Source organism: Serinus canaria, chromosome 18, assembly GCF_022539315.1.
Source record: "Serinus canaria isolate serCan28SL12 chromosome 18, serCan2020, whole genome shotgun sequence".
In the NCBI taxonomy this organism is placed as follows: domain Eukaryota; kingdom Metazoa; phylum Chordata; class Aves; order Passeriformes; family Fringillidae; genus Serinus; species Serinus canaria.
In genome coordinates, this window is record NC_066331.1 from 405,309 (window position 1) to 417,497 (window position 12,189).

Below are 12,189 nucleotides of genomic sequence, written 5' to 3' on the forward strand. Positions count from 1 at the left end.
ACAGGATCCCTTGTCTCGGTCACCCCGTGGTTCTCAGCTCGGTGCCACCATCCTGCTGCCCCGTGCCCTACCTTGTAGTCCATCTGCTCGGAGCAGTTGAACACGTAGACCATCATGCCCACGGCCCGGCCCAGGTCCTTGGTGGTCTCTGTCTTCCCGGTGCCCGCGGGGCCAGCGGGGGCGCCCCCCATGTAGAGGTGCAGGGACTGTGTCAGGGTGATGTAGCACCTGTGCAGGGAGGGCCGGGGCTGAGCGGGGCCTGGCACCAGGGCAGGGGCAGGGGGAGCCAAGCCTCACCTGTCGGTCAGGGGGGTGATGACCAGCCGGGGCGTGTTCCCCAGGTACTCGTAGGCGTACTGCAGCTGAGCGTCGCAGATGTTGGCGAAGCAGTGCTTCTCCCCGTCATCCCAGCGGTGCCGCAGCTGGGACTGCCAGGCAAACGCCTGCGAGTTCTCCACCTGCGGAGCAGGCGGCTGCCGAGGCGGGCGGGCACTGCCACTGCCCGCCCTGCCCCGCTGGGACAGCCACACACCCTGCCTCGGGGCTGCTCGCCGCCTCCCAGCGCTGGGACCGTGGGCAAAGGTGCCCACCCAGGGCCGTGCTGGGCTGGGTGGGCACCATCCCTCCTCCCGGCCCAGCCCAGTCCACACCCACCAACAGAGGTGCCCAGCCTGAACGCAGTGGAATGACTCTGTGCTCCAGAGTTCTGAGGGATGCTGCACCAAAAATTCCCTCTGGTAACAAATACCTTTGTTTGGATCATTTTGCCCACAACATCCCTTGCATGGACATCAATAGTACAGATTGTCATGATCTTCATTCTGTCTCCAGCACTCAGGTTCCCAAGCAGCAGGGAAATCAGAGCATTCAGCCGAGCGATCTGGGGAAGGACAGAAATATTGGGCATAGAGATGATGCCCTCGTTTGCCCACCTCTCAATGACCCCTGGCCTGGCAGAGAGGCTGGGGCTGGCTCCAGGTCGGGTGCAGAAGATGCCAACCTGCTTTTTGTTATAATCCTTCAGGGCATTCTCATAACCTTTCTCCAGACTTGCAAAGGCAACTCCAACCTCTGTGGTCCAGGCGATCTGGGTGCACGTGAGAGCGATCTGCGGCAAACCACGGGGACAACACGGCCATGAAGAGGAACCTGCTGTGGCTCAGGGTGGGCACCTGTGCCTCCCGGGGCTCTCTGCCCCTCCTCCTGTCCCTCTCAGGGCCGGCTCAGCCTGGCCCCGTGCAGCAGCACCCACCTGGGCTGGGTAGTCGAACACCCACTCCTCCCGTGGCTTGTCCTCGTAGGTGCCCAGGGCCTGGGGCATGAGGTTCCGCAGAGTGGAGCGCATGCGCTCCAGCAGCCGGTTCAGCCACACCTCCACCTGCAGGGCCACACCAGCAGAGCTGAGCGAGGGGCTCCAGCCCAGCCGTGCTGCACAAACCTCTCCCTGCACACGGCAATGCCCCGCAGAGAGAGCCCGGTGCCAGTCCCGCAGGGCACACCCCACGGGATGTGATGGGGGGTGGCCTGAGGGCAAACAGCTCAGGGATAAGCACCCTGCAACCCTCGAGGGATGGTCAGGCTGAGTAGGTTCACACCACTGTGCTGCTCTGTACCTACAATGCAGGTGCCAATTCTAGGGCTTTTGGCCAAAAATCTTTGTAGTTGCATTTTTATACTCCTGCCAGGCTGTTAGAGCACAACCAGCAAAAGGCTCGTCCCCATCCTCAGCCTGCCCCCCGTGCCAGCCTCCATGAAGCTCAGCTGACCTGGCCAGACAGGTCACAGTCTGCATCGAAGTCCATGTACTCCCCGTCCCGGCTGAACATCCCCTGGGCCACCTTCTGAGGCTTTTTGTCTGAGTCTTCCTGGAACTTCAGCTTGGCCAAACTGTCAAACAGCTTCGTCAAGTGCCGGGACACCTGAGAGCAGAGGCACAGCCACTGTCAGGACCCCGTCACCTGCAGAGGGGTGATCAGCAATTGGATCTAGCCCTGAGTGCTCCCTGGGCACTGCACCCCCAGGAGGGCAGATCAGGCATGGTGGTCTGCCCACAGGAGTGAAAAACGTTCTAAAACTGCTAAAACAAGTGTAGGGAAATGGCACGGGACTCAGCCCCATGCTCATACACATCCCACACCTCAAGGGGCTCGGTCCCCTTGGATAAAATATCCAGTAGGTCCGCAGAGGAGACGAAATAGAACCGGGGAAAAGCCAGTCTTTTGGTCTCCAGGTATTCAGCCAAGGCCTTCTCACAGACCGCCAGCCTGGCAGGAAACAGAAAAACCTGCATTAACCCCCATACAGCTGCTTTACCTCTTGCTCAGTCCTTGTCCTGCTGATGCTTTGGAGAACCAATCCCTTCCTTTGGCCTCCCAAATGCTTCTCCAGGACCACTGGATCCTTACCTGTCCTCCAGCGCTTCCAGCTTGGTGTGCAGCCCGGGCTTGTTGGTGCATTCAATCACGTTGGGAGTTCGTACTGCATCAGCCATTAGATCCTGAAGAGGAAAAACACTTCAGCCACCCCAAAGTGGCAGAGAGCTGCAGGGAAAAGGAGAGGGGGAATGGGCTTCATACTCGGAAATCCTCATCAATGGTGTCAAATTTCTTTGACTCCTCTGGCAGTTGACTTCGTGTGTCTTCAGATGCTATGAAGATTGTTTCCAGGTGACTCCACTTCCTCTGTACCTCAAGCCAGATGTTGATCACAGTGTCAGTGGTTGACAGCTTCTGCTGCCAGTCCTGTGCCCTCTGAAGGAAGAAGGCTCGGTACTTGGATGCCAACACGTTCTGCAGCTGCATTTGGTTGTCCTCTAGTGTCTCAATGAGAACCTCATCCATCTTGAGCAGTGGGAGCTGGGTCCTGCCGTGGGGCTCATACTCAAACTCCATGGCTGCCCAGGTAGTGTCCAGGGCATTCAGCACCTGTGGTTGGGGAGGAGGATGAGCTGGGTGCCGTGCTGTGGGCTCAGCCCCTGTGGGGAAGCGGGGGGACGGAGGAGTGGTGGCTCCAGGCACGGGCTCCACAAGCTCTGTGTGCTCCCTGTGGACTCCAGCCCCAGGAACTGGAACACAAGGCCTGGCAGCCACGGAGTCACGCTGGCACAGGGGTCTAGCAAAGCAGGGGAGGAGCTGAGCCCCATTTACCTTCTCCATCCCAGCCTCCTTTGTCGCTTTGTCCACAATGCCGCGAACCTCCTCCTCAAACTTGTGTAGGTTGAGCTGCAGCAGATCCGCCAGGGTGGTGTTCTCGGACATGGTGAATTCCACCTGGAGCAGAACCAGCGGGGTTGGGCCATGGGCTCCCCTCCCCAGAGAGCCACCCAAACGAGCTCACTAACACCCACATTTAGAGACCCCGCACAAATATTTGCACGTGGCCAGATTTAAACCTAATGGCACCCTTCCCTTGCTGGGTGTGGATCTTGGGAACCTCCAGGGCTGGGGCCTGGAGGCTCCTGGTCCAGGGATGGGCAGGAGGACTCGGGAGCACCTTGGCTGTCTGCACAAGCTCCTGCCAGTGCCGGTCCCTGATGGCTGGGTTCTGCAGCTCGCTCACGGCGCGCAGGGATGTAATCATGTTCTTCATGCTGCTGTCCAGCCCCGTGAACGCGTTCCAGCTCTTCACCTCCTTATCCAAACTCCGGATGTCTTTAGCAAACTTCTTGCATTCAATATCCATATCCTCAACGTTAAGCTCTGCCCACTTGGTCGTCTTCCAGCTGGCAATGTTCATGTTCACCTGGACCCAGGATACATTTCCACAACATGGGATTAGCAGGAGCATTCCTGCCCAGGAAGAGGAGCAGCATACCCAGTGCCTGCACGCCCTGTGTGCCCACCGGGGCCCCACACATGCACACTCCAGACCTGCTCTAAGTGTAACAGCCTGCCCCATGTCTCATCTCCCTCTGATGGCAATGAGCTCTCTGAGAAGCTGCAACAGCTCTGCACCTTTGGCTGGCAATAGCCAGCTGGCACCAGGTGCCTGCTCTGGGTGCCCATGCCAGCCACGAGCAGCCTGCTGTCAGCCCTTGCCGGAGGCAGAGTTGGGCACTGTGCCCGGCTCCCAGAGCACAGCACATACCAGGTTGACCATGTCCCAGAGGTCCTTCAGCAGGCGCAGCTCCTTGCGACACATTTTGAGCTGTTTGTACTCTGGGACCGACACCTCAAACAGCGCAGCTGAGATGGCCAGGGCTTCCATTTCCTTCTCCAAGGCCACAATGCCCTTATTTTGCTGGATGGAGGAAAGGAAAAGGTGTCAGCCAGGGACTGTGTGCCAGGGACATGTCTCTTTTCCAGCAGGGGCTCCATTGCTGCTGCAGGTCCAGACCCTCCCTGCCAGCCTGGGAGCTGGAGCCAGACCTGGAGCAGCTGCTCCTCCCCAGCACCCAGTGTCAGGGGTGGCCAGGCAGTGCCAGTGGGGACAGCAGTGGCCCTGGTGTCCTCCCCTTCCTTACCCTGTTAAGTGACTTGTAGGGCTCTGGTTCTGTGTACGAGAAAGGGGCATTTCCCTGGAAACTCTCCCGGAAGGCGAGCTGCTGGACCTGTGTGGGAGCATGGGGCTCATGAGGGCAGCCAGGATCTGGCGGTTGGGAGGAGCAGCAGAGCCTTCCCAAAGCTGCCCAGGAGCTGCCTCCCAGCCCTGGCAAGCACCTCAAAGTCCTGGCACTTGCTGCGGATGATGGCGGCCTCGGCCGCTTGCAGGGGCGCCGCGCTCTCCGCCACCCGCAGGCACAGCTTCTTGTTATTGTCCCAGCTCTCGGGCAGCTTCTGCAGTGGACACCATGTGGGGTCACCAGCCTGGCCCCAGTAAGCCCCTGCCCGCCCCCCCATACCCTAAGCAGCCCACCTGGAGCAGCAGGTGGATCTCCTCCGGCATCTTGTCCCCGTAAGTCTTGAGCAGTGCAACCGTCTCCTTCAAGGGCTCAAACATCATGTCAGTCGCCTCCTGCCTCTCCCTGACCCTTGCCAGGTGCCCCATCATCTCCACCAGTCCATCATAGTCTCCCTCCTCCAGAGGTTTACTCAAGCCGGCAGTGGACTCTTTGATGAAATTCTGCAACTCCTCGAGACTGAGAGGACAGTGATGCTCACCAGGTGTCCCTGGGGCTGGGGCTCTCTCTGCAGGCCATGACCCCCCAGAAACTCATGCCCAAAGGTGCCTGGAACCTTCACCTGGAACCTGCACTTCCAGGGCTGTCTCCCTGGGTCAGTCCTGCCCTGGCACACAGTGGTGCCTGTGCCACAGCTTAGCTGGGCTTCAGTCAGTGGGAGCAGCCCGTCCCTGCGCCAGGGCTGGCCAGGCCTTACCTGCTGGTGACGTGCTGGGCGAGGTACTGCCGGAGCACCATGCTGTGGCCCTTGATGACACCCAGCAGCGCCTTCTTGAAGGGACGGCAGTCGCTCTGCAGCCACCCCCCAAACACCCTGGTTTCCTCAAACTCCAGCACCTCTTCATGCAGTGCCTCGAGCACGTCGATCTGGGGACAAGAACGGGTCACAGTCTGTGGCTGGCACCTCTCTGGGCACCCAGTGTCCTCTAGGGCACCCAAGCACCCAGCACATCTCAAGGCACCCATCCCACACCTCCTGTTGAAAGAGTGACAGGGGTGGGATTCCGGGTGCCAAGGGCTTGTCTGGGGGGGGCTCTGGCTCGCCCTCTCCAGAGATGTTGTCCAAGGTGAGGAAGCGCTGCAGGAACTCCTCGGGGGTCTCCTTCCACAGGTGGGAGTGCTCCTCAAAGCTGGCACCGAATTCTTCACCTTCTGCCATGGTGCTGACCACCAGCGACATCAGCTGCTCCTGCATCCTCAGGAGATCCGGCTGCTCCTCCAGCGCCGCCTGAAGGGACGGGCAGAGCTCAGGGGCGGGCTGGGGACACGGCCACCCTCGCCCCCTTCCTGCTGAGCTGGGAGCTGCTGCCTGCGATGGACTCACCTTGTAACTGACCGCCCCCTCCAGCAGCCGTGGCATGGAGGCTGCCACCCCCTCCGTGTCCCGGAGCAGCCCCTCCACCAGCACCAAGAAGCTGTCGCCGGCCCCCACCTCCAGGGAGGGCTGGTACTGCACCCGGCCCTCGGACAGCTCCATGCGCACCTCGAACAGCGGGGACACCTGGGCCTGAAACGGGTCAGGGCCTGCTGTGGGGCTGCGTGTCCCACAGCCCACAGCCCTGCAAGCTGCGGGGAGCGCGGGGACAGCCACGTTTGGCCACTGACCAAAGTGGCAGTGAGCGCTGGGACAGCCCGAACCCAGCACCGGGACACCCACTGCCACAACGCCGGCACCTACCTCAGGGTCCATGTTGGTGAGCAGCAGCTGCAGGGATTTGTGAACGAGCCTGCAGAGCCCATCCAAGACGATTTTGTCGATGTGTGCCATATAGCTCTGCCATATCCGCGAGGACAGGTCGGCCTTAAACATCTCTGCGTTCTCCTGCCATGAGAAAAGCAGCCAGGAGTGAACACCCAGCAAAGGCATCGGCTCCTGACGCGGCTCCAAGTCCTTCCTCCCGCTCCTGTGAGCCATGCAGTGCTCCAGGGCCATGTCCCACCTTCACCATGCCCTCGATCTTCTCGCCCGTGCTCTCGATGACAGCGCGGCGCTGAGTGATGGCATTTTCTTTGCCTTCGAGGTCCAGGAGCGCGGTTTCCTTGTTGTCCTTTCTTCCAAACAAGGGAGTGGCTGAACAGACCTGCAGGGAGGAGAGAACAGGGCTGCTCTGCTGAGCCAGGGAAAGGACAGTCCTGGCTAGATGTGTCCCAGAAAGATGCTTGTGTGGTGCCAGCAAACATTACATCCATCAGCTGGGTGATGCTCTGCAGGTTCAGCTTTGCTGTCTGGACTCGTCTCTGCAGGTCGTGCAGGGTCTCCCTCATCTCCTGGATGTATTCCATGACACCTGGGAGGGAAATGGGCGCACGAGCACATTGTGGAGACACTCCCAGGGCAGTGGGAGGACGGTTGGTGCTGGGGACCAGGGATCCCCAAAATGCACAAAGAGGATCGCCAGCCTTGGATGGTCAAGCTGGGGGTTTGTACCTTCATGGCTCCAGAACAGAGACTTCTCGGCACTGGCCAGACGGACGTCCAGGGCCTCCCGCTCCTTTGCCAGCAGTGGCTGCTCCACTGGCATCAGCTGCTGCTTCACCTGAGCCAATACATCCAGAGGTGAGTGCTTCACCTGGGCCAGCACACCCACAGGTGAGTGCTTCACCTGGGCCAGCACACCCACAGGTGAGTGCTTCACCTGGGCCAGCACACCCACAGGTGAGTGCTTCACCTGGGCCAGCACACCCACAGGTGAGCACTGAGGAACAGGGTCCCCATCCCACCAACACAGCGGTGGATGGCAGCAGCCATGGCCTGGCTTAGCCTCAGGATGGGCAGGGACCTGAGGTGCCAGTGCTGTGCCTGTGGTACCCAAACCTCCCCAGCCCCTTTCAGCCTGAAAAGCAGCTGGGTTGTCTCCCCTTCAGAACCTGCCTCATTGTACCAGCCCACGATGAGCGCCAGGTTGTCCCCTATCGTTTGGAAGGTCTCATTTTGGGCAAAGAGGCTCTCAGCATTGCTGGGGATGTCCTCCTGCTGCTGGATGTGCAGGTACTTCACCTCCCGCAGGACGGCCGAGAGCTGCGCGACACCGCGGCCGGGAGGGCTCGTTAGCAGCGCCCGGGACGGCGGGGGCAGCCCGGGAGGCGCTGCCCGTGCCAGCACCCACCTCTTTGCTGAAGTTCACGCTGAGGAAGCCGGACTCAGGATCCCTCTGGAGCAGGGGCTGCTCCAGGCTGAAGTGGCAGTCCTCGCCGGGCCCGCTCGCCCATTCCTCGTAGATCCTCTTGCTGTAGCGCTGCAGCAGCCCTATCATCTCCTCGTACTTCCCGGACACCAGCTCAGCCTCAGCGCCCATCATGGCCCTGTCAGAGCCACGATAAAGCTGCTGAAAGCAGCAGGACGTGGGAGGGGACCCCTCCAGGCTGGGTGCCCCCCCACCGCTGCCCTGTGTCCCCGCGGGACAGGGGACCTGCACCTACGGGTGCTTCATGGCCAGCAAGTCCTTGCGTGGCCCCTCCAGGCGCTGCTGCAGCTCCAGAGCCCACTTCAGCTGCCCGGCCACCGGCGGCATGTTCTTGTGGATGGCTGGGCCCCCGCCGGGGGGCGGCGGGGACACGAACCGGGTGTCATACAGCATCTTCACGCTCTCCAGCTCCGCCTCGAACATTCCCAGCAGGGCCAGGTAGCAGGGGGAAGCCTCAGCCTTGATCAGGGGCCGCTCCAGCACGGTGGCAAACATGTGCACCAGCTGCAGGAGAGAGAGGCAGGCACAGGTTCCTGCACCCTGAGCAGTCCCAGGACGGGCGAGACCCCCGGGCCCCGTGGGAGCTGTGTGCCCGTGCTGGGCTGGGCACAGGTACCTTCACGGCGGCTGTCAGACGGTTGCAGTCGTCAAAGCCCTGGCAGAAGATGGCAGCCAGCTGCTTGTTTGCATCCTCAACCTTCTTCTGGAACTCTGCAAAGTCTGTGTTCCATTCCTGCCATTGAGAGCAAAATGGTTTAAAGTGGCACAGCCCCTGTGCCTCCTCAAATCCTTCAGGAAGGATTTGCTGCACCCAGAGGCTCCAGAGCCCCATGATGTGCTCCAGAGCCAGCCCTGTGCTGCTGTGGGGCAGTCCCATGTGTCTCTGCAGCACGTTCTCACGAGAGATTTTTCTCTTTTCACTTGGCAATGCTAACACCTCCATTCCAGCACCCCTTACATTTCCACTCCAGCGCCTGCTCACCTCTTCAGCGGGATCCAAGGGATCATATTTGCACTCAGCAAAAGCCTTGGTGGCTTCACAGATCTCCTCAGAGATCCTCAACACCCAGGTCCCAAGGAAGTTTCCTCGCACCCCTCCCAGCACCGTCTTCTCCAGCCTCTGGAAGTCGATGGCTACCTGGAACAGCTCCTGGCAAGCATAAACCCCCTTTTACCTGGCTTCCCCTGTCCCAGGCTGCAGGTGCCGGAGCTGCAGCACCAGCACAGGGCTGCTCCTGCCAGCCCAGCAGTCCTGAGGAGCAGCCACACAGGGGTGGCCTGGCTAGGGTGTGCCCATCCTGCCGTGGGGGTTCGGGGCTGGGGGAACCTGCACCGGGAATGGTGGCACTGGACTCCCAGTGATGTCCCACCGTGCCAGCGGCCCCAGCTCGCCCCAGGCTGCAGCTGAGCCCACCCTGTGGCACAGCCTCCCCAGGATCCCCAGGGCAGGGGAGGCCTGGCTGTGCCCTGAAGGGCTGTGCTCTCACCTTGATGGCCTTGAGCCTGTGCAAGTAGGCATCCATCCTCCCAAAGATCTGTGGTGGGGGAAACTCACAGAGCTCTTCCTGCTCCTGGGAGGGGAGAGGGGCTGTCAGCTTGGTGCTGGTGTGCAGGTGGTCAGAGGTTCCTGCACCATCCCTGCACCCACCGGGAAGAATGTGGTCATTAGGTCACAGCAGTAAGTGCTGTAGGACTGGAAGAACTTCTCTGTGGTGGAGATGGCGTGTTTGAGTCCCTCCAGGGTCTCCTGGGGCTCTCCTTGCAGCCCCTTCAGCATGTCCTCTGGGTTCAGGAATTTATTGGTCTGGGACAGACACAGGCAGGGTGTCAGGAGGACGTGGAGACTCCTCCTGCCCCTTTCACCCCCACAGACTTGCTGGTGGTTGCCTGCAGCCCGTGCCTGTCCCAGAGTCCCCCCAGTCCTACGGGGGGCTCTTGTCTGGGGTGTCTCCACATTACCACGACTGGACTCTCCACATCTGCCCCAGAGAGGCAACTGGAGGGGACAGGGGTGGGTCAGTGCTGGCCAGGGGCTGTACCAGGCTGATGAAGAAGTTGCAGGTCTCCTGCAGGATACGGGCTATGTGGGCAGGCGAGTGGAAGTGCACGCAGTGAGCCCGGAGCAGGCAGATGGTGCAGAGCACCTTGGGCACGAAGGGCCGCAGCTGCGGGAGCAGAGCCTCGTCAGTGGGGGGGATGTGTCCCCCCAAAGCCTCTGGGGCTCTGCTGCTGCCCAGATGAGGCCACCAGGCTCTGCCTGGTTATTTTGCCACACATCAGTTACCTCCATGTATTCCATCTGCTCCATCTCCTCCAGCAGCCCCTGCAGTGGCTGCAGGTGGAGGTTGACATCATTGGCTTCTTCCAGGCCTAGGACAGGGAGAAAGCCCGTGTTGGGATGGGATGAGGACACCTTGTTGGAGGCAGCCACCACCCTGTCACGGGACCTCACCCCCGCTGACGGCCCTGAACATGTTCTGCAGCGATGGCCAGTAGCAGCTGTCAGCCTTCTCCAGGAACTTGGTCAGCACTGTCACCTGGGGTGAGTGCAGCTGGGGGAGGAGGTGCCAGCATCAGCATGGGCAGCACAGCACGAGGCCATGTGGCCACCAGGAGTGAGGCAGTACCTGCTCACTGATGCACTCCAAGCTGGTCACCCTGGTCTGCCAGAAATCAAATTCGACCCTGGGCAGGGGGTGCAGCCCCTCCTGCAGTTGCTGCGCTGGGTCCTGGCCAAAGATCTCTTCAACCTGCTGGAACCACTCGATGACCACGGTCTCGATGGAGTGCAGCACTGTACCATCCACAGGCCCCGCCAGGCTGAAAGACAGATGGGTTATGCCCCTTGGGAGGCCTGAACTGCCCCAGGGGAACTCCAAACAGCCCTAGGGAAGCCCATCACTCCTGCTTGTGGCTGTCTGCCAGGGCAGATGCCTGGCATGAACCCTTCAAACCCTCTCTGCTGCAGGGGATGGCTGTGCCCAGGGCTGTGCAGGGACCCAGCCAGTGACCCAGCTCCCATCCCTCCCCAAGTGATTTATGCTGTCCTGGGCCCCTGCCAGGCTTTTCTGGCACCAGGTGGTGCCACCCACCAGTCCAGGGCGGCGCCAGAGTCCTCCCAGCTGACCAGGTGCTCGGGCAGCGGGAGCAGTGGCTTTCCCTGGATCTTCCCAGTCATCATGAACATCTTGTTCTGCAGCTGCTGAGTGTGGCGCACGATGTCCTCCACCACAATCCTGGGCCAGCCCACCCCCTCATCCTGGCTCAGGAGCATAGGGGACACAACCTGCAAGACAGGGCTGGGTCAGGCACTTGGTCCTGGCCTCCTGTGGACAGGGCACTGGGCATTTCCCTGTCGCTGCCCACTGAAGCAGTCCCAGTGCAGCCACAGCTCTGTTGGCCACAGATGGGTTTTGCTGGTATTTATCAGTGTGACCAGAAGGCCCTTTGCTCTGGTTTCCAGCTGTCATGGTGTGGGAAGGGCTGGAAGTGGCACAGCAAATGCATCTGGCATAATCAGGGGCTGGCACATGAGCAAAAGCCCCCAGCAATGAGGGGGAATAGTGGGGGCTCCTGGAGCTGACACAGCTTTTGGGTGCTCTGGACTGGCAGCAGGAATATTTATGGGAAGTTTGAGGGAAATCCACTCAGACATTTCCCAGCTGCAGGGTAAAGGTAACTGGGCATTATTATGAGTTTCTAAAATTGCAGGGAGGAAGTGATCCAGTAGGGGCCAGAAGCAAACCAGGTTGGTGACCTTCACCCAGCTCTTGTCCTTGTGGGGCTTGTTCAACATAGGATGGGAGCCACCGCAAGGTCAGGGCAAGGACTTGGCACAAGTTTTCTTCTGTGAATTTTAGCTTATTTTGGAGCCCACACGGAAATTTGGCTAGAGCAGCCCACACAGGGGGTCCCAGCACAGCAGTGTACGCAGGGAGCTGCACTCACCCTGCTCACCCCAAGCCTGTGCCTGCACAGGCAACCCACCTCCAGCAGCACGGTGATGAGCTGCTCCACGGGCGAGGGGCCGATGTCTCCCACCAGCAGCTCACTCCGACAGTTCTCCCCAGTGATGTTCTCCCCCCCCTTCTTCTTCACACAGTAGAGTCCCTTCCCCTTTAGGGCAGGTGGGAAGCAGGTAGTGGGCAGGAGCTGCCCAGCAGGGTTCAGCCCCAGCACCAGCTCCAGCATTTCTGGCTGCTTGAAGAACTTGTCCAGCATGACTGAAGTCTCCTCGCTGGCCGCAAACTTGGCCCACTTGTCCGGCCGGACACGCAGCAGAGCCGTGGCCAGGCTCTCGAGGAGGACCAGCCTCTCGTCCTCCTGTGGGGCTGACATCCTACCAGCACGGGCTCCCCAGCACCTGCGGTGGTCCAGAGCGAAAAC

General features: G+C 60.6%; 1 protein-coding gene across 1 annotated transcript in view; it reads right to left on the minus strand.

Moving 5' to 3' along the window:
* DNAH17 (dynein axonemal heavy chain 17) overlaps positions 1-12,141 on the minus strand; it is a 31,961-nt gene extending 19,820 nt beyond the window's left edge. Inside the window, exons 1-35 of the mRNA XM_050981220.1 lie at positions 11,791-12,141; positions 10,896-11,089; positions 10,431-10,623; positions 10,256-10,355; positions 10,088-10,173; positions 9,843-9,968; positions 9,452-9,607; positions 9,291-9,374; positions 8,786-8,953; positions 8,420-8,536; positions 8,039-8,307; positions 7,726-7,921; positions 7,491-7,637; positions 7,047-7,155; positions 6,803-6,906; positions 6,559-6,699; positions 6,297-6,440; positions 5,943-6,125; positions 5,592-5,846; positions 5,316-5,485; positions 4,855-5,077; positions 4,659-4,775; positions 4,463-4,549; positions 4,087-4,239; positions 3,493-3,741; positions 3,147-3,269; positions 2,577-2,924; positions 2,406-2,497; positions 2,138-2,264; positions 1,767-1,919; positions 1,253-1,378; positions 1,001-1,108; positions 749-880; positions 298-458; positions 72-228 (exon numbers count right to left, since the gene is read on the minus strand). Coding sequence (XP_050837177.1) covers positions 72-228; positions 298-458; positions 749-880; positions 1,001-1,108; positions 1,253-1,378; positions 1,767-1,919; positions 2,138-2,264; positions 2,406-2,497; positions 2,577-2,924; positions 3,147-3,269; positions 3,493-3,741; positions 4,087-4,239; positions 4,463-4,549; positions 4,659-4,775; positions 4,855-5,077; positions 5,316-5,485; positions 5,592-5,846; positions 5,943-6,125; positions 6,297-6,440; positions 6,559-6,699; positions 6,803-6,906; positions 7,047-7,155; positions 7,491-7,637; positions 7,726-7,921; positions 8,039-8,307; positions 8,420-8,536; positions 8,786-8,953; positions 9,291-9,374; positions 9,452-9,607; positions 9,843-9,968; positions 10,088-10,173; positions 10,256-10,355; positions 10,431-10,623; positions 10,896-11,089; positions 11,791-12,141 — 5,649 coding nt within the window. The remainder of the gene's footprint in view (positions 1-71; positions 229-297; positions 459-748; positions 881-1,000; positions 1,109-1,252; positions 1,379-1,766; positions 1,920-2,137; positions 2,265-2,405; positions 2,498-2,576; positions 2,925-3,146; positions 3,270-3,492; positions 3,742-4,086; positions 4,240-4,462; positions 4,550-4,658; positions 4,776-4,854; positions 5,078-5,315; positions 5,486-5,591; positions 5,847-5,942; positions 6,126-6,296; positions 6,441-6,558; positions 6,700-6,802; positions 6,907-7,046; positions 7,156-7,490; positions 7,638-7,725; positions 7,922-8,038; positions 8,308-8,419; positions 8,537-8,785; positions 8,954-9,290; positions 9,375-9,451; positions 9,608-9,842; positions 9,969-10,087; positions 10,174-10,255; positions 10,356-10,430; positions 10,624-10,895; positions 11,090-11,790) is intronic.
* Positions 12,142-12,189: the final 48 nt, after the last annotated feature.